Source organism: Panthera uncia, chromosome B1 (assembly GCF_023721935.1).
Source record: "Panthera uncia isolate 11264 chromosome B1, Puncia_PCG_1.0, whole genome shotgun sequence".
In the NCBI taxonomy this organism is placed as follows: domain Eukaryota; kingdom Metazoa; phylum Chordata; class Mammalia; order Carnivora; family Felidae; genus Panthera; species Panthera uncia.
This window is the reverse complement of record NC_064811.1, coordinates 20,557,432-20,579,163: the sequence shown is the minus strand read 5'-3', so window position 1 is coordinate 20,579,163 and position 21,732 is coordinate 20,557,432. Positions and strand designations below refer to the sequence as shown.

The window sequence follows — 21,732 nt, the reverse complement described above, 5'->3', positions numbered from 1 at the left end:
CCGCCCGCTCTCCGCCGCGAGAGCCCGAGCCACGGCGGCGCAGAGCGGGGAGCGCACGGCCACACGCCGCCGCCGCCGCGCTCGACGCACGCGACGCCGCCCCCGCGGCCCCGGACGCCAAGCGCGCCGCGGCCCCCGAACACGCTGCCCGCCACGGGCTGCGAGACGCCCGCAACTTTCCCGATTCCCAGCGCTCCGATTCCCCCAGACTTACCCTGTCACAACAGGCGCCATCTTCCACAAACTCTCGCCAAAACTCCAACCCTCGCGAGATTCCCCCTGACGCCTTCCCTGGTCCCTCTCCCCCGCCCCTTCCCTTTTCCCTCACTCCTCAATTCCACCCAGCCCCCGCGCTTCTTTTCCCCTCGCAGCCGCCGCGAAGAGCCAGACGCCTCGCGCCGCCCGCGGAGTAGGGGAGCCTGCTCGCTGCCTTCCCTGGAAACCTACCCAAGCGATGGAGCATGCGCAGGCGGCTCCTCCGCGGGCGAGCCCTCAGTGTGGTCCATGGGGAGCGCTCCGGTTATCCGGGTTTTGGGACGCGCCCTGAGGGACGTACGTGGAGACTGAGGAAAACCGGAGGGGATTACAACGGGGACGGGGAATGGAGGGGTCAGGAGGCGGGGCCGAGGGGAAGGGAGGAGGGGTCCTGGGAAAATCTGCCGCGTTTCACAGGCCTAGATGAAACACCTCCTCAAATGGGTGTTTTCCAAGTGGCTTCCCGCTCACTCTGGTTCCCAGCCCTTTTCATTCATTCAGACGTTCATTGGACGCCTCCCTTATGCTAATGTCAGCGTTAGATGCTGGAGCTACAGAGATGCCTGGAGTTCTGCAAGTGACAAACCTAGAACTGTCTTCGCTCATTGGGTCCCCCGTGCTAGCGCATAGACAGACAAGTTACAACGTGGGCTGACCCTCCAGAGCTCTGTAAATGGAAAACTTTTGCAGTTCAGCTCTGTGGACTTAACTTTCTTCTCCTTGGGTGTGAAACGAGGTCAGGCCAAGGCCTCTGGCAAAGACACCCCTCATGTCCACCTCTCTCACGCATGTTAGGGCTCTGCGCAGTTTTCTCCAGAAGTGAAAACTGCGTTGGAATTGAGAGCCAACACTCCCCCACCCCGCACTCAAACCAGGGGTGCCGCTGGGGCGCAGATTGGCCTGCTGTGTGAGCCTTTTTAGCAACTGATCGCAGTCCCCAGCCGTGTGTGAACGCAGGGGTAATGGGGGCAGACCCTGCCCAGGTCCTCCCGTGGGCCTGGCAGAGTGAAGGACGCTGGTCGCTGCCCGAAACGTACTTCAGGCAACCTAACCCTGGAAACACCGGAGCCAACTTGGTCCGTCTGGGCATTTACTAGGAGGAAGAAGGGCCTGAATCCTGACCCCTTCTTCCTACCTGCAACATCCCTTTCTCCACCTCCAACCCACCCCCACCCCCACCCCCGCCCCCGCCAGCCTTGCCCTTTCAATTCCTAGAGATTCCCAGATCGAGCACTGCCTCCTGTAGGGAGCCCCAAAACCCGGAGAACTGGAATCCGCTGCCGGAGACCTGCTGAAGGCGCTGCAGGATTGGCGCGGCACGCGCGAGCGGCACTGCGCATGTGCCCAATGCGGGCAGCCCAGTCTCACGCTACACCTCCTTCCCACCGCCTTCCACTACTCAACTCAGACACAACACGGGCCGTGGGAAATTTCCTAAACCTCGCGAGAACGCGCCCACTGTTGCCTATGCTTTCGCCCCCAAATCTCGCGGAGCCCAGGCGGGACAGGTGTTTGTCTAGTGCAGCTCCAGGCGCTGTTCGTGCCGCGCGTGCCCGGGCGGCGGGCGGGGTGGGAAGGGAGCGGCTCGCCGCGGAGGCGGGGCGGGTGGGCGCGTGGCGGGGAGCGCGGGGCTGAAGGCCGCTGGGAGGGGGCGCGACGTGTTGCACACACACGCCGCGTGACACTTTGTGGAAGAAAAATGGGTGGCGGGGTGGGCGGGCTGTAAAGCAAGAAGGGGAAGCCAGGAGATTAGAAACTCCTCTTGGTGCTTTTGGTAAGAGGTCAGACTGTAGGGCAGGAGGAGCCCCAGGCCGATCCCCCGGGGAGGTTTCCTGTCGCCTTCCTCGAGCCGGGTACTTTCCTAAAATGTGTTTGACGCCGCACCCCCGGCCTCCGGGAGCTGACGGCCCCCACTGTCGGGTTTGAGTCATGCCTCTGAGTCACCTAGTCTGGCCACCACTTTACTTGGTTTAAAACAAGTTCAGATTTCCTTAGCTACTCTCTTCTAGCAATTGGTTGTTTTCTTTCTGATCTACCCGCTGGCCTCGCGAGTTGGGTAGGGAAAGAATAGTGCTCTCTGCGCTTCTGCACTGTCGCCCGCCTCGCATTCAAGGACACAATTTAAAAATTTCTTTCCCCTAATCTCTTCCTAGCTTTTCGAAGTAATTCCTATATATCAGTTTCTGTTCTTGTGGGTTTTACTTTCCTTTCCTTCCACTAATAAGAGTTAAACTGTTGGCTTTGCTTTCCTTCACCTTTCTATTTGCTGAAATAGTCATTCCATTTTAGGTATTGTTTCATCAGATGCTTTAGCGATGACTGGTTTCAGTGTATCCCTTCTTTTGAATTATTGTACCAGTGAATTCGTGGTTACGTTCTTCAATCAGGCGCGTTTCATATTGTCCTGGTGTGGTTTCTGTACCAGCTTAGCAGGGCATTCTCAGGAACTGGTGGCTTAGTGACATCACGGACCGGCAATTAGTTTTGATTCAGTTAGAATTGAGTTTTGATTTTTGGAGGACAGTGAGTCCTCTGATAGAGGCTCACGTTCTGCTTGTTACGTAGTGGACAAGGAATCAAGTTTTTGAGTTGTTTGCAGGATTTTTAGTTATGTGTGATGATGTGTGTGCGCGCATTTTCCTATCCCTTTGACTAAATATTTCACAGAGAAAAAGCTGTAAGAATATTTAATACTATAGCTCAGTGCAAGTCATATTTGGAACGGGATAGCTCTGCCCATGGGCAGATTCGTTGGAGCCTTCATTCCAAGAAGGCATTTCAGTCGTGGTCTAGTCCAGGCCATTTACTTAATTTGGAATCATGGCCATCTGAGAGTCCCAGCCACGGAAAGCCACGGTAACCATAAGCCAAGTCACAAATCATCTTCACCCTAAAACATGCACTGCCTACATTCTTTCCCCATTTCAGTAAGTGACAACTCCAGCCTCCCACTTCTCTAAGCCAAAAACCTTGGAATCATTCTTGCCTCCTTTTCCTCCCACATCCAACATCCAGTCTAACCAAATCATGCCAGCCATTCCTACAAAATAGACCCACAGTCCAAATACTCCCACACCTCCATGGCTACCAACCCGGTGTGACCCATCTCCTTCCTCACCTTGTTTCTAGAAAGTCTCCTAAGTGGTTCTCCCTTCTTCCATTCTTGCCTCCCGCCCCCAGTCTGTTGTCAATAGAGCATTCAGAGCAACCCTCTGGAGCTCTTTATGGTTTTCCCATTTCACTATAAGGATTTATGCCGTCTGACCTGCTACCCAAATCCCCTGATGTCGCTAACCTCACCTCTTCCTCTTGCCTTTGCTCACTGAGTTCTAACCAGCAGTCTGACTTGCTGTTCCAGGACATACCGGGGACACTATCAACTGCTTTTGGTCTTTCCTTCAGATACCTTGTTCATTTTTTTAACCGCTTTCCAACCTTTGCTGAAACGTCACCTTCTCAGCGAGGCCTTCCCTGACCACCCTTCACAAAAGTGACTCCTCATACTCTCTAGTCCCTTCTTTATTTTTTCCCAAAGCACTTATAACTTAACATACCACATATCATACCTGTGTGTTGTGTTTCCTCTCTACCTTCTCTCGTTATTCTGTAACATTAATAATGACAGGGACTTTTGTCTATTCGTTGTTTAAACCTAAGCCACTAGAACAACGTCTGGTGCATGATAGTCGCTCAGTGTGTATTTACAGAATGAACAGTATGTCTTCTCTACAGCAGAGGAGAAATGATTCTGGAAGCTCACTAAGCCTCCTAGGGTTGAAAACAGTATTGGGGTTAGACCAACAAGAAATACCCCAGTGCCAGCCTGCCTGGGGAGAAGAGATCCTATAGAGTAATCATCTGTGTTGACTTACTGCAAAAAAATTTCTTGTTCCTGGGCTAGGCCAGTAGATGAATTCACACTTATTCAAAGGGTTTCCTTTATTCATTTTAGAACCTCAGGAAAGAAAACACTATTGGAAGGATATTAAGAAACAGGTATTTACGTATGTTGCTAATGAGAGTGAAAATACGTATAATCTTTATGAAACCATTTTATACAACTTGTTAATCTGTTAATACTGTTAACCTGTTAATCCTACAGTTGCATTTCTAGAAATCTAGACTACAAATATACTCACACATGTATGAAATTACCTATATATTGCAGCATTATTGATGGTAGAGAATACTGGTAACAACCTAAATGTCAATCAAGAGGTGTCTTATTTAACAAAAAAAATGGGGGCACCTGGGCGGCTCAGTCCTTATGCATCCGACTTTGGATCATGATCTCATGGTTCGTGAGTTCCAGCCCTGCATCAGGCTCTGTGCTGACAGCTCAGAGCCTGGAGCCTGCTTCAGATTCTATGTCTCCCTCTCTCTCTGCCCCTCCCCTTCTCATGCTCTGCCTCTCTCTCTCAAAAATAAATAAAGTTAAATATATACCTGAAACTAACACTGTATGTTAACTATACTGGACTTAAAATTTAAAACTTAATTTAAAAATCATGATGTATTCAGGGCACATGGACGGCTCATTCGGTTGAGCGTCCGACTCTTGATTTCAGCTCAGGTCATGATCTCACAATTTCATGGGTTCCAGCCTCGTGTTGGGTTCTGCACTGACAGCGTGGAGGAGCCTGCTTAACATTCTCTCCCTCTCTCGGCCCCTCCCCTGCTCACACTGTCTGTCTCTCTCAAAATAAATAAACTTAAAACAAAAAACCCAGGCACCTGGGTGGCTCAGTCGGTTAAGCGTCCGACTTCGGCTCAGGTCACGATCTCATGGTTCGTGGGTTTGAGCCCCACATCGGGCTCTGTGCTGACAACTCAGAGCCTGGAGCCTGCTTTAGATTCTGTGTCTGCCACTCTCTCTGTCTGTCACCCCTTGCACTCTGTCTCTCTTACAAAAATAAACATTTTTTTTAAAAAAAATCATGATATGTTCATAGAATTGAAGAGTATGCATCTGTTAATAAGCCCAGGCTGCTTTTCATGTACTTATATGGAGCTATCACAAAGTTTAGACAACAAGATACAAAACAGTATTAGATAAATACATACCTTTTACTTCTATGTATCTAAAATGGCTCTGGAAACTGTAACAATGCCTGCACAACATAAGGGATTCAACCGTTGGAGGATGTAGGCAAGAAGAGGACTTATCTCACAGTCTACTGTCTTGGATACTTTGACTTTTTTTTTTTTTTAATGCTTTGTTTTTTGTTGTTGTTGTTGTTGTTGTTGTTTTTTAATTTTTGAGAGTGCGAGCAAGGTAGGGGCAAACAGAGGGAGACTCAAAATCCAAAGCAGGCTCCAGGCTCTGAGCCGTCAGCACAAAGCCCACCTCTGGGCTCGAACTCACAAACTGTGAGACCATGACCTGAGCTGAAGTTGGACGCTTAACCGACTGAGCCACTCAGGCACCCTGGATATTTTGAGTTTGGTACCAAGTGCATATATTGCCTACTCAAAATATAAAACATTAAAAAGGGGGGAAAGAAAAGGGAAAAAATGTGCGAGAATAAAAATAATTGACCAAAGAAAATTATTTCCCTTCTGTTTGCTATTAAAATTATTTTCTAAATTTTTTTAATTAATTTATTTATTTTAAGAGAGAGAGAGAAGAAGGGAGAGAGAGAGAGAGGGAATGAGTGGGGGAGGGGGAGGGAGAGAGAGAGAAGGGGGGAGAGAGAGAGGGAATGAGCAGGGGAGGGGGAGGGAGAGAGAGACAGAGAGAGACAGAGAGAGAATCCCAAGCAGGCTCTGCTCTGCACTGCCAGGCCAGAGCCCGACATGGGGCTCGAACCCACAGACTGTGAGATATGACCTGAGCCAAAACCAAGAGTTGGATGGTTAACCAACTGAGCCACCCAGGCACCCCCAAAATTAGTTACTAATAGAAGTTATGTACTTGACCTACCATCTCAGTAGAATTAACTGCAGAACGGTCAGTATTTCACTCCAGCCATCGGGCAACCCTGAACTCATAAGCAAACCCATTCACACAGCAAGTTTAGAGTCCCGACCATCCATGTCAGACATCATCTTTGGTGGTTTAAAAAGCTGGATAATGCAGAGACCTCAGGGGACTCCCTGGCCAACAGAGTACACAGACTGGCTGCTGTGTAATTCTAGGACAGATGTAGTTTAGTGGCATTGGAGTACAATGGAGGAAGCACCTAAGTCTTGACTGATGGACCCTGGGAAACCTTGCAGAGATGACTATTGAACTGACTCTTGATGGAGGGGAGTTCAGAAGACAATCAGAGGAGGAAGAAACATGAGAGGCACAGGAAACAACATGTTCAGGCTCTGAGGTGTGAAAAAGCATCTTGTACTCAGGGGAACTCCAGGTGGGGGGGTTGGTGCATGTAGAAGCAGGGGGCAGGCATCCTAAACAGGGTCATAAGAAGGACCTGCATAAAGGTCCTCAAAACTTGGCATCGGCATCAGCTGCGTCCCACTCCCTAAGACTCTAAACTAGTTCATCTGGGCTGAAGCCCGCGAACAGGCATTTCTAGCAGGCTGGTCAGGGATTCTGATGCAAATTGTTCATGAGCCAAACTTTGAGAATCTTTGTTGTAGGGGGTAGATGTAATCTTTCTTCAAGAGGTTCACGTTTAGGGGCACCTGGGTGGCTCAGTCGGTTGGGCATCCGACTTTGGCTCAGGTCATGATCTCACAGCTCGGGAGTTCGAGCCCCTTGTCAGGCTCTGTGCTGACAGCTCGGAGCCTGGAGCCTGCCTCGGATTCTGTGTCTCCCTCTCTCTCTTTCTCCTCCTCAGCTCATGCCCTGCCTCTCTCTCTCTCTCAAAAATAAATAAACATTAAAAAAAGAAAAAGGGGGTTCACTTTTGGGGTGCCAGGGTGTCTGACCTCAGCTCAGATCATGATCTCACAGTTCATGAGTTCAAGCCCCGAGTGTGGCTCTGTGCTGAGAAGACAGAGCCTGTAGCCCACTTCGAGTTCTGTGTCTCCTCCTCTGCCCCTCCCCCATCATGCTGTGTGTGTGTGTGTGTGTGTGTGTGTGTGTGTCTCAAAACCAAATATTTAAGAAAAAAAAAGTTTCACATTAAAGGGAGTAATCGCATGTAGTTTTCTTTAAAAAACAATAAACACTATCTAATATGAAAAGGCATGAGTTTGGGAGCCCCCGAGTGTATATATCCAATAGGTATGTGAAGCAGTTAGTGGCAGTGACATAAGCACATTCATGAAAGGGGCATGTTTTGCTGTGGTGGTTTAAACCACAGGGACATATTTCAACAATTCTTTTATTCTAACACTAAATTGCACCATCTTCTATTAATGAGGCACAGTGAAACATTGAACATCAGCCTCATGACGGAGAACGTGGGCTCCAACGCCACATCGTATGGATTCTGGCTCTAAGACCTTAGACACGTTACTGCCTATTGTCAGTGCCTCAGTTTCCTCACCTGTAAAATGGAGGTGATAGCACCTAATTCATAGGGTAGTCATGAGAATTCAAAATGTGTATTATGTCATGAGGATTCAAAGTGTTTATTATGTCTAAGTCATACAGAATGACACCCGGGACATAATTGCTATGGTGGTGTCAGTTTGTATCATTATTATTTTTATCCAATAAATCTATGAGTTGCATTCACCTAATGAAAATTATTGCAAAGCATGTGAAAATATCTTTAACACTTCAAAAATCAGTGTTGAAATTGCTGAATATAGGGGTGCCCGGGTTGGTCAGTCGGTTAAGCATCTGATTCTTGATTTCGGCTCAGATCATGATCTCACAGGTCTCGAGAGCAAGCCCTCCTTCGGGCTCGTGCTGACAGCATGGAGGCGGTTTAGGATTCTTTCTCTCTCCCCCTCTCTCTGCCCCTCCCCCGCTCACACATGTGCCACCCTCTCTCTCTCTCAAAAAATAAAAAATAAGTAAATGAATAAACAGCTGCCTACAGTGGCAATTTTATCCAGATTGGTGTGAATTCATTTCTTTAGCCTCTCCCACTTAGAAATAGCAGTATCACTATTATTATTTAATTTTCGGAGATGCACAGGTCCTAAAAGGTTGGAAACCTGTTGTAGATAGGCAACGAGAGCCTCTCAGGATGTAAAGCAGGGTTTGATGCGATGGGATGGCGTGCTTAAGAAAGCCTGACAACTCACATTAGGTATTTGGGACTGTTTACTCCAGAGAAGTTTCTTGTGGTTTTCATTCATCTTTATACCTTTTTTACTTCATACCTTTTTTAATACCAATATTCCCATCACTTTCTACTCCATGCTAATTAAGGTCAATAAAATGTACAGGGGATTGAAAGAGTGTTCAGGATTCCATCAGACTGTGTAACTCTATAAGGAAAACAAGGATTAAAAGAAATAAAGACAGCATTGGAAATGAGTCACAGATTTGCCTTCAGGAGAACTTGAAAAACAAAAATAAATATTCATTCTTTTCTTTCCAATGTATTTGACTTTCACAGTATTCTTTGGCCCTGGGAATTTGATCTTTTTTTTTTTTTTTTCTTTTTTTGCAGGCCCAAGTTAAGCTTTACATGAGTTGCTAACATGTGCAGCAGTTCAAGAAGGTGAAGTAAGAAAAAGAACGGGCCATTTACTCCAGTGATGTGGAACGTGAATGGAATCAAATGCACATTTGGTGTGTACAAACCTAATAATTTGTCAAAAGTTTTCATAGCTAATGTAATTGGAAGAAAATGTTTCCACGTGGGATTGATATGCCTTGTTCTTTTTATGATATAAACAAGACAAAGCCAGTTTTACAAACAATGACAAAACGACAACACTTTACAAAACAAGAAAATACCATATGAATCATAAAATACCAGTTATTTGTTGACAAAGGAATATATATATATATATATATATATATATATATACACATGTTGATTTCCTAAACTTTCCACCTGGTCATGTATCACATATTGCACTGGTTTTTGGTTCTGTGTTGAGTCAGTGTTGAACACCATAGTTAAAAAACAGCTGGCAGGGGGCTTCAGCTCAGGTGATGATCTCACGGTTCATGAGTTCGAGCCCCATGGTGGGCTTCGTACCAACAGCCCGGAGTCTGGAGCCTGCTTGGGATTCTGTGCCTCCCTCTCTCTCTGTCCTTCCCCCGCTTGTATTCTGTCTCACTCTCTCTCCAACATAAAATAAAACATTAAAACAAATAAAAAAAATAACAACAAATAAAAATTAAAGAAAAAAAAAGAACAGCTGGGATATGAAGGAAAGAGCACCGGACCAGCTCTACCATTGAGTCCCACTACCAGCCAGAAGGCCAACTGTGGGGGCAAGCTAATTTTTCCTCAACTGCTAATGGGGAATGTAGAACCTATTGCTTAGGGAAGTTTTGAGAATTCGTTCAGGTATTACATGAAATAACTATATACATAGTACGTACTGTGTAAATGTTACCTCTTTAGGAAAATCACCCATACTGATGCTGAGTTTTGTTTTGTTTTGTTTTTTCTCTATTAGTTGGACTAAGGCTACCTCAGAGATTCATTGCACAGAACAAACTAGATAATTATGTAGTTGAATAAATGGAAATAATTGTCTCTCAGTAATTTTATTGTATTTGTTTTTGGTTGGCACATTTATTTGTAAAAATTTGACTATGGTTATATAGGAAATCAAGAGAACAGAAAAACACCCCTACATTTTCTCCTCTGGCCTGTGTTACTATTAACCTTGGGCACAGATGGCCTTTACCAGTTTTTCAAAGAAAGCCTTTATTCTTTGCATCTGTGTTACTTTGTGTCATAGATAGTGTAATGATAAGCATCAACTGGTAGATATGACCTTTGTGGCTAGCACCCTTGCCCAAAATAGACTAAGATCAACTTTGGAGCCAGTCTATTCAAGCACTGACAAATAGTGAGAGATATCAGTTCCTGTCTTCTGAAATACCTATGCAGACAGTCGACTAAGAATGCCCTTAAACATCATGATCAAAGTTGTACATTGTCACTTTTAATGATTGCCATTATATCAATATCATCCACATTTCTAATTGTAATTAATTTTTAGAAGTTTAATTATTCAACATGTAGGAATTAAAAAAAAAGATCTTGTGAAATTACTGTAGGAAAAAAGGTATCTAAGATAATTTCTAATTAGGCTATTAATAAATATTGAGTATGGACTTAGTTTTATGCAATAGGTATGTCTGAAAAGTTTCATCTCAATCTCATAATGATTTATTTCATTTCTAAAAGGCTTTAGAGAACCTCTCCATTTAAAGATATCTTTAAAAACCATGTCAGGGACACCTGACTGGCTCAGTCAGTAGAGGATGAGACCCTTGACCTCAGGGTTGTGAGTTCGAGTCCCACATTGGGCATAGAGTTTACTTAAAAAAATAAATAAATAAAAGTCCATATGTGTTTTTAAAAAACTAAATAAAATCAAATTTTAAAAAAAATGACTCCGTGTTAGACATTATAATTGGTATTATTGTATGTGTAGTTTTTGCTACTTAAATAATTATTTAACTAAATTTGATCATAATTAGAATCCTAGGGGAGGTAAAATAATATATAGTAAGGTGTTATGAATAGCCCACTAGTGGAAAAAACATTTCTCAAGATCTTAACTACAAATCTCCTCCCATCTAAGTACTTTGGAAAGATTTGGAAATTTATGCATGCTTCTTTTTTTTTTTTCTCCCAGCTTTCCAAACACTTGGCTTAAATTCTACCCTCAGAATCACTCTTGACTTCAGTGAGAGTTATAAACTATCGTCTGAGAGAAGGATTTGGCTCCTACTTTTCAAGTCTAAAGTTCTCCAGAAATGTTCTTATGAAATGCGAATCTGATTTTCATCACACAGTTTTACCTACATAGCATCATATTTTCCTTCACCAGCAAACACTAAGTATTTTATTTTTAACTTAGCAAAGCTATATCTGTATTTGCATGGTACTTTCCAAGTTTCCGAAATAGGCAACAAATCAAAGAATCTAGGCAAAAAAAGGACTTAAGAACTGAAAGATAACTTCTGAAAAACAGATTACATACAGAAGTATTTAGTTTTATGCAATAGAGGGTTTTTGAAGATTTTTATGCCAATCTAACACACAAGCAAGCAGCTTGCTATTTAAAGGGATACTGTGATATGCAATCTGTGAATCAATAGTAAATATAATTGAGTCTACCTTGTCCCAAGCCTTTTTTCACAAATATCATCTCCCTCAGTCCTCAGAACAAGGGGGCAGGTAGGGGCTTTTATACTTGTTTCTACAGATGAGGCTCAGAAAGCATGACTTATTCAAGTTATACCTCTAGAAGTGGAGTTTCTGATTGTCAGTGAGTTTTGGTCTTTTACTATAGAAATTCCAATGATTTTATTATTACAATCTGATAGAGAATATCTTCTGTCAAGTACTCAGAGTAACTGATTATAATTTTAATAACTTATTTACAAAAATATAAATGGTAAGGAATTTAAAAAGATTTATTTTTAAATAGCTGTTTATATGAACTAGTAACAGTGAGTGGCTAAGGGTGGGTAGCCAAGGCAGGGAGAAGACCTAATACCCTTGTAGATTTTTGGGGGGTATGTTTATTATTTTAAAAAATAATTCACCAAAGACACCACAAGAGAAGAATACTGAAGACTAGTAAATAGAGGCACAAAATCCTCAACAAAATACAGATGGCCCTTAACTTACAATGGTTTGACTTACAATTTATTGACTGTATGATGGTGTGAAAGTGATATGCGTTCAGTAGAAGCCATACTTCAAATTTTGAATTTCGATCTTTTCCCAGGCTAGTGATTTGTGGTACGATCCTCTCTCATGGTGCTGGACAGTGTAAGCAAGATGCAGCTTCCAATCAACCATGCAATCATGAGGGCAAACAACTGATAGGCTTACAACCATTCTATGCCCATACGATCGTTATGTTCTTCGCTTTTAGTATAGTATTCAATAAATTACATGAGGTACTCAATACTTTATTATAGAGTAGGCTTTGTGTTGGATGATTTTGTCCAGCTTAGGCTAGTGCAAATGTTCTGAGCATGTGTAAAGTAGGCTAGGCTAAGCTGTAATGTTTGGAGAGTTAGGTGTAGTAAGTGCATTTTTGACTTATGATATTTTCAATTTATGTTGGATCTATCTGGACATGACCCCATCATAAGTCAGGTAAGATCTGTACTAGAGAATACCAAACAAACTAGGAATAGAAGGAAACTTCTTCAACCTGATAAAGGGCATCTATGAAAACTCCAGAACCAATATTTAAAGGTAAAAGACTGATGTTTTCCCACTGACATCAGGAAGAAGGCAAAGATTTTCATTCTCACCAATTGTATTCAACATTGTACTGGAGGTTCTAATCAGACAATTTGGCAAGAAAATTAAATAAACGGCATCTAGAGTACAAAGAGGAAAACTATCTCTATTTGCGCATAACATGATCTTGTAGAAAATTCTAAGCACTACACTAAAAAAGTATTATAACTAATATACAAGTTTAGCAAGGTTGTAGGATACAAGGTCAAAATACAAAACGCCTTTATATCACCAAATATTTGCAAAGGATGAACCAAAAATAAAATCAAGAAAACAATTCCATTTATAACAGCATAAAAAGAATTAAATACTTAGAAATAAATTTAATAAAAAAGTTTAGTTTTTATATTCTGAAAAATACAAAACATTGTTGAAAGAATTTAAAAAGATCTAAGTAAATGGAAAGACATCCCATGTTCGTGGATTGAAAGATATGATTTTTAAGACGGCAAACTCCCAGATTGATCTGTAGAGTCAACATAATAACTATCAAAGCCCCAACTGTCTACTTTGCAGAAATTGACAAGCTGTTCCTAAAATTCATATGGAAATTCAAGGAAACCAGAATAGCCAAAACGATCTTGAAAAAGGACAAAGTTGGAAGATCTATACTTCTGCTTTTTAAAACTTACTACAAAGCTATAGTAATCAAGACTATATGGTCCTGGAATAAGGTAAACACACAAATCGGTAGAACAGAATGAGAGTCTAGAGGGAGGCCTGGGTGGTTCTGTCAGTTAAACAACTGACTCTTGATTTCAGTTCAGGTAATGATCTCATGGTTCAAGGGATCGAGCTCGCTCTACATCAGGCTCTGTGCTGACAGTGCAGAGCCTGCTTGGGATTCTCTCTCCGAATCTCTCTACCCTGCCCCTGCTGGTGCTGTCTCTCTCTCAAAATAAATAAGTAAACTTTTAAAAAAAAAGAAAAAAGAATGAGACCCAGATATGAACCCTCACATTTGTGATCAATTAATTTTCCAACAAGAGTGTCAAAACAATTTAATGGGGGAAAAAATAGTCTTCAACAAATGGTGCTGGAACAACTAGACATTCGCATGTAAAAGAATGAACTTGGGCCTGAACTTCATAACATATATAAAAATGACCTTAAAATGGGCCAAAGTCCTAAATGTAATAACTAAAACTGTAAAACTCTTAGAAGAAAGCATTGAAGTAAGTATTCATGATCTTGTACTAACAATGGTTTCTTAGATATGACAACAAAGTACAAGCAACAAAAGGAAAAAAAATGGGTAAATTGGATTTCATCAAAACTAAGCTTTTATGCTCAAGAAAGTGAAAAAGGCACCCCACAGAGTGGAAGAAAATATTTGCAAGTCATATATCTGGCAAGGATCTAGTATCCAGAATATGTAAACACCAATATATAAACAATTCTGAAAACCTGAGTAATAAAAACTACAACCTAATTGAAAAATAGACAAATGATCTAAATAGACATTTCTTCAGAGAAGATATGTAAATGGTCAATAAGCTCACGGGAAAATAGTCAACATCATTCGCCATCCAGGAAATGCACATCAAAACCACAGTGTGATATCATTTCACACCCACTAGGATGGCAGTAACCAAAAAGACAGATATTGACAAATGTTGGCAAGGATGTAGAAAATCAGAACGCTCACACATTAATGTGATGGAAATAAAAAAATGATGAAGTCACTTTGAAAAGCTGTCTGACAGTTCCCCGAATGGCTAAAGGTAGACCCAGCAACCTCACTCCTGAGTAGATACCCAAGAGAACTGAGAACCTGTGTCCACACAAAAGCATGTACATGAATAAGCATGGCGGCATTATTCATAATAGCCCAAAAGTGGAAACAACCCAAATGTCCATCGACTGATGAACAGGTAAATACAATGTGGCATATCTATAAAATAGAATGTTAGGTCGCAAAAAGAAATGAGGTACAGATATATGCTACAACATGGATAAATCTTGAAAACGCACTATATGAAAAGAAGTGAGTCACGAAAAGTCCCATATTGTACGATTCTGCTAATACGAAGTGTCCAGAATAAGTAAACCTATACAGATAGAAATCAGTTAACAGTTGCCCAGGGCTAGAAAGAATGAGAGTGGGGGATGGGAGTGACTGCTAAAGTGTGAAGGACTCTTTCTGGAGTGATGAAATGTTCTAAAATTGTGGTGACGAGGGGCACCTGGGTGGCTCAGTCAGTTAAGGGTATGGCTCTTGATTTTGGCTCAGGTCATGATCTCATGGTTTGTGGGATCGAGTCCTGCTATGGGCTCCACACTGAGGGCATGCAGCCTGCTTGAGATTCTCTCTCTCCCTCTCTCTCTGCCTCTCCCCTGCTCGTGCTCTCTCTCTCAAACAAACAAAAAAATAAGTAAACATTAAAAAAAATTTTATGATTGCACAGCTCTGAATACACTCAAAACCACTGAATGTGCAATCATATGGTATGTGAAGTATGTCCTGATACAACAACAAAAAAAGGTAGAAAAAAATTAAACTGTAACTGTATTCAATTACGTGATATTTTTTGTCTTAGTCATTTGCTGAGATAAATATGTGAGTGTAGGCAAATAAACAATAAACTCCATAGAAAATTAAATAATCATCACTATGTCAGTTGATTTATCCTCTAGTTAGATTTATAGTAAGTTTGAGATTATATTTCTCGCAAGGATAAGATGTCTTTACATTTGAGAAGTGGACTGATCTTATTTTAAGATAAAAGTCATAGTTGAAATGACTGAGATCCCCGAGATCACGAGTCACATGCTCTCCTGACTGAGCCAGCCAGGAAACTCTACTCCCCACTTTTAATAACTAAGGAAGCTGTGGCCCAGAGCAGTTAAGTAACCTTCCTCAGTGCACACTTGGTTACAGACACAGCTAGAATGGGAATACTGCAGGCTCTTCTGACCTTTCCTATAACGTGTCCTCTGCTAGGCCTGCTGGGTCACTTTCTCTTTCATTACCATTGGTAAATTGAGATCCCAAGGATGGGATCCTAGGGTAGGGTAATTACATAATGGGTATGTTAATGTTACCTTGAGAACCTTAAAAACTGGGACACCATCCCTAGGCCCCTGGTGGGAGCTGGTGATGGGGGTGGAGAGGTGTGGGGGAAGGAACTGGAAATAGAATTTCCTAATTTCCAAATGTGCTGGAAAAGATGAAGTAATTGAAAAGAAAATTCCAAAGTTCCTTCCAGCTCTAAAGTTCAGTCAGTTTAAGGCTCCACCTTAACAGAGCTGAAGGTACCTGGAATTCAGATAACAATTTCTTTCCTCTCCTGACTTAGTCTTGTTCAAGATCCACGGACTGACGTGTCTCCCTCAGGGTTCCAATGACTACAGATTCACCAGGAAGTGTGTTTTCAGACTTTTTCCCTTTGGCTGTACCCTGTTGGCAAAATCCATGCCAGAATTATCTTTGCAAATTTCGCTCTTTTATACTTATTTAGAGAAATTATCCTTAGGCCACATATTTAATTTCAGTCTATCCTGTGTCTACTTCTTGTCCTTTGCTAAAATTGCCTTTGAATATGCGACAAACTGCAAAAACCACTTTTTAAAAAATCTAATTATTTTTAGAATGGGGAATATGTACCCGTGGAACAAAATTTAAAATGTACAGAAGTGAATGCACATAGAGCTGAGTTGCCAGATCTGGCAAGCAAAAATACAGGACACCAGTTAAAATACAGTTCAATTTCAGATAAACAACAAATACATTTTTAGTATAAATTTGTCCCATCCAGTATTGGGGACATATTTGTACTAAAAATTAATTTGTTGTTTATCTGAAATTCAAATTTAAGTGGGCATCCTGCATTTTAGCTGTTAACACTAAATGGCACAGAAGAGTAAAAATCCCTCTGGTTGCTGTCTCCCAGGGAACCAGTCAGTTACCCTTTCAAAAGAAAATCCTGTAACCAATTTCTTGAGTATCCTTCCAGGGGTATTCTATAATTAACTTTCTTTTTGCAGCAAAGTTTTCAAGGCTCAATACAAAATAGATTTTGGAAAAAAAAAAAAAAAAAAAGAAGGATCTAAACCAAATATAACAGTGTCAATGTTTTTAATTTGGACTCCTGACAGTTTACTAAAGGAAGTTAACGGAGGCCATGTGATGATACCTCGGGGAGGGATATTAGTTCATACCAACTGGGTAGCCTTGAATGTGTTCCTTAACTTCTGAGATCCTCTACAAAAGGAGGTTAATATTAATACTCACCTCATGCATTTACAGTGAATAATAAGTAACGCATGTAATATGCATGCAAAATGCCCGGCACAAGGTAGGCGTGGGATCAGCAGAGGACTCTCTTCCTGGATATTTTAGGGTATTCATTCATCTGTAACTTTCTTAAGAAGTTCATCATAAAGGCCTCTGTCTGGAAACAAAGGCCAGATGAACGAAGACCGTCTCGGGGCGCCTGGGTGGCGCAGTCGGTTAAGCGTCCGACTTCAGCCAGGTCACGATCTCGCGGTCCGTGAGTTCGAGCCCCGCGTCAGGCTCTGGGCTGATGGCTCGGAGCCCGGAGCCTGTTTCCGATTCTGTGTCTCCCTCTCTCTCTGCCCCTCCCCCCGTTCATGCTCTGTCTCTCTCTGTCCCAAAAGTAAATAAAAAACGTTGAAAAAAAAATTAAAAAAAAAAAAAAAAAAAGACCGTCTCACTATAACCTTCTAAGTTTGCCACTGGGTAACTCATTAACTCAGTTTTCTCCTTACAACCTCTACTCCACCACATACGTCATTCAGGGTCCTAATGCCTCAATGTATCCTTTCCTACTTTCACTTATTGAATCTATTCCTCTGTCAACCATGGATTCAAAAAAGTATTTACCGAACACCCACTCTGAGCAAGGCATCAATCTAAGTACTGGGGAGACAGGTTTGAGCAGGTAAGACAAGATCATTGCCCTAGTGTTCTGGGATGGAGACAGAGATAATAAAAGGGTAAACAAATAAGTCGGACTATTTTGAATAATGATAGAAATTGTGCAAAAAATTAGGAGTGGAAAACAGTAGAGGGAGAGGGAAGCTGACTTTATTCAGATCAACTGCCCTATTCATAGTAAATTCCTTCCATTGTACTTAAGCTGCTGGAAGTACTTTAATTGTGTCATTCCTTTAGAAAAGTTTTTGAACAATGCAAGTAGAGAGCAGCAACCTTGACAATTTTAAGTTCCTTAGACTCAGCGGTATGTAGCTACCAAGATCTTTCAAAGGTGTGGACGTGGGTATTTCTACCTTTCTTTGGTAATGTCTCCATGGGAAAATGAAAAGTGATAAGCATTCGAATTCTGAGTGCAGATAATTAATGAGCAAAACCTCAGACCCGTTATTTACATATATAATTCACCCCAGACACACACATGCACACACGCACACACATCCCCAGTGCTGCAAGTTGGCTATTTTCACACCCAGATCAGAATAGGACAAACCAGATTTGAAGCCATCTTTCTGCCTTTTTATTTATGCCAGTTAACCCATGATTTCATGCCATTTCCACTTCTCCAAAAGCCTCACTTCTTCATTAAGAGGTTTTCATTAAAAAAAAAAAAAAAATCACTGTAAAGGAAGTTGGGATATGATGAAGAGGTTTGGCATTAAGTATTTCAACATCGTTAAAAAATCAAAATATAATAACTTCCCACCTCATTTTGCCTGTTAGGTCACATGTTATCAGAGCTCATATTCAGAGATAATTATCTATTTGTAACGGAGTGATCCCTAAATTATTTTTAAAGCAGTTTAACTATCTTTTCTGAGAAGCTCCTTGTTGTTTGCCAGGATAATGCAGTTCCTGTTCGTGCCTTATAACATTAATACAATTCATATGAAGAAAATCTTCTTCCTTTGCTTCTCCCAGTGAAATGATGCATTTTTGTGATGATTGAAAGCAAAACAGCTGAAAATGCTATATTAGTTCACAAAAATTTCTCAGAATAGAGTATTAAAACTGAAACTGACACATTACGGAGGTGGTAAAATCTACTCACATTCAATTATTTATGGACAGAAAAAAAGATTAGATACCATCGGTGTTTGCAGATCTACGTGATGTGTCAACAATGATGTTGAACATAAGCATGAAATTTATCCTCTAAATAAGGATGTTCTTCTAAACCAGGGTTAGAAAACTTGATTCATGATTAGACTCATAAAATTAACTAAGGTATAAAATGAGAAATACTTAAGGTATATTATTATATTGAAACTTAGCTAAGACGATGAGAATCATTTTGAAATGTGACTGCTTTCCAGCTTCTTAGTTGACTCCCCCTCCCCTGCCCTGTCTCTTTTTTTATCTTTTGAGGTATAATGTATATTTATTTCAGGGATGCCTGGGCGGTTTAGTCGGTTAAGCGCCCCCGACTCTAGATTTTGGCCCAGGTCATGATTTCACAGTGCGTGGGACTGAGCCCTATGTCGGGCTCCGGGCTGACAGTACAGAGCCTGCTTGGGATTCTTTTCTCTCTTTCTCTTTCTGCCCCACCCCCACAAGCACAGTTGCTCTCTCTCTCTCTCTCTCAAATTAAACATTTATCAATAAATAAATAAATAAATAAATGTATATTTATTTCATTGCCTCATTCTTGTTTTAGTTTCTTTCTTTCTTTCTTTCTTTCTTTCTTTCTTTCTTTCTTTGGAGTGGGAGGGAAATGTGGTATTTCTTCAGGACAGGTTGCATATTTTGTGGCACCAATACAACTTCCGCTGTTCTACCTTTTTTCTTAGACGTCTAGATTTTCAATGCTTCTAAAATGGTTCGTCTCAATTCTACTTAAACTCTTTTTACAAATTTCTTTCTTTTTTTTTGTTTTTTAGAGTTTTGTTTTTGTTTTTTAGGATGATGATGATGATGATGATGGTGATGATAGTAATCTTACACCCAACATGGGGCTTGAACTCACAACCCCGAGATCAAGAGTCACAGGCTCTTCCAACTGAGCCACCCGGGTACCCCCAGATTTGCTTCTTTAAAGTGTTTTTTGAGAATATTACTTTGTGTGTCAATAACTCCACCTGTGTCTCTGCCTCTAAAATTCGGATTTTTTTTGACTTGGTGATATCGCTTTTGGTTTTGTCCCTTGTTGTCTTCTCTACCACCTGTTTTCATCCTGAGTCTGTCTCTACAGTTAATAATACCTTAACTAATGTGCTAAAAACAGGCTCATCAAGAATACTGCTTTGAACTTAAGTTTTATAGGAATTTATAAAACCAGAATGCTCCCTCAAATTATGATTATATTGAGCAAATATTAGTTATTAAGAAGATCCTTTAAAACCTCTTCTTCCTCTTCACTCACTGCAAAGGGTTTGGCTTCTTTTGGAGGCACACAGCCAGTATGGAACACGGCTTTGCCCATCTCGTGCACATCCCCTGTAGGGTTTGTAGAACTTCAGCCCATAATCCCCTCTTGAAAAAACACGCTGATTATTTGTGCTTATGTTGGTTCCAAATATTACAATAGTTTCTGGATTTTTGCCACATTCCTCTCTAGATGGTCATTTGGGAGACTTTGTTTATAATGCGTGTTTTGAATGAAATTTTAAAATTCCAAGACCACAGGATGTAAGACTGAATTGTGGGTTAAACTTAATTTTGCATGTTTTCAAAGCGGCCCTCCTTCGATTACAACAATAGCAAACATTGAATAGAAAATCAGAGAGGGTATGTTTCTTCCAAGGATCAGTATATGAAAGAATATGAGAGAAGCATGCTGTTTCCAAGGATTAAGGAATGTTTTCAAAATGGCCTACAATGTTCCGTTGGTGCTTTAGGTAAATTAAAACATTAAGCTGTTTTATGGATATCAGCAGAAACATTTTCTTTATCAATTGTGCTAATTGTGACTTTAAAATCAGAAACAAAACCCTGAGTTTAAAATAGCATCCACCCCCCAAAGAAATTAGTGATGTTCATGAGGATAAACAGCATAATAATATATATATTTTTTTTAATTTAAGGCAATGTTAAAAATATAAAAGCTCCTTGGAGACTTTTTCCTTCTAATAAATTCTGGGGTTTTTTTTCCCCTCTTATACTCTTTGTTTATTTTAGAAGTTGATGCTTGTGAAAGAACCCTCACAGATTTTAGGACAAAATAAGTTGGCTTTAAAAAAAATGTGAATGGAGGCTTTTTGCATCTGATTACAACCTTCAGGAAGCTTTTTAACTTTACAAATGATAGATTTAATCAATTGGTATGTCTGACTTTAGTTGTTTGGTGCTCTGGCTCTCTGTTACCACTTGGATGTGTTCTTTTACTCTACTGCTTTTACAAAACAGAAAACAGTGAACACAGCAGACAAATACGTTAAGGCCAACATTCGCTATTGACGTTCTCAGTCACTGTCAACTGATGAATTTCTCCTCAAGAAGTTTCAGTTTATGTACTCTCTATAAATCTCTCTCTCTCTCTCTCTCTCTCACACACACACACACACACACACACACACACACACCCCAGTGATTTCTATGACATAACCTTTCTGGAATTCTATAAACACAGGATATGCAACACGGGTTAACCACTTGTCTAGGAAAGAAAGTAAGCAGACAGTTGCCCACAGAACACATCTTACATTTGAGGTTCTATGTATGCCAAGAAAGTGATCCAAGAAAGTGATCACTTTGAGTCCCTGCCTGAGTAACAACAGGACCTTGAGAACACTATTGCTATTTTAAATGGATGTTGCTTGTTAACAGAATGCAGAGTGCAGAATGAATTATGGCCTCTGTGGTAAGCTCTTTCTTCTATTGTTGACCTTGATCTTCAGGGAGGATGTAGGAAGTAGCCAACTATAAAGGTAAAGCTTATATTAGGACTATAGAAAAATATTCTACTTAGAAAGAAAATAGAATATAAGCATTAACACCACTGGTTAAAATAAAATCAATTTGTTACTCATCAATGTGAAGAATAAGATATTACTAGTTCATACATAGCAGCTTCCTTGAAACTTATGAAATGGAGTGGAGAATAAATGAAGGGTAAGTAAATGCCTTCTTTGTTAAGCCACCTGACTGACATTGGACCTGGTTAATATTATCCTAACACAAGGACATCCCCCACAACTTGATGCTTAGCAGCTAATTTTAACAATGGACTTTAGGTCCAAGAATATTCTCAGTGACCTAGGGCTGGGGTAGGGG

General features: G+C 41.1%; 1 protein-coding gene across 8 annotated transcripts in view; it reads right to left on the bottom strand.

Moving 5' to 3' along the window:
* RBPJ (recombination signal binding protein for immunoglobulin kappa J region) overlaps positions 1-21,732 on the bottom strand; it is a 219,596-nt gene that overhangs the window by 102,249 nt on the left and 95,615 nt on the right. For 2 of the 8 annotated variants that reach the window (XM_049631884.1, XM_049631885.1), the window contains exon 1: positions 215-416. The exons of 2 other annotated variants lie outside the window; for them this stretch is intronic. Coding sequence is in view for 3 of the 6 variants with exons in the window: in XM_049631886.1 (XP_049487843.1) it covers positions 448-506 (59 nt within the window). In the remaining 3 variants the exon portion in view is untranslated. Of the gene's footprint in view, positions 1-214; positions 417-447; positions 601-21,732 lie in introns of those variants that run through there. 4 more of the 8 variants (XM_049631881.1, XM_049631879.1, XM_049631886.1 and 1 more) reach the window with 3 other exon arrangements.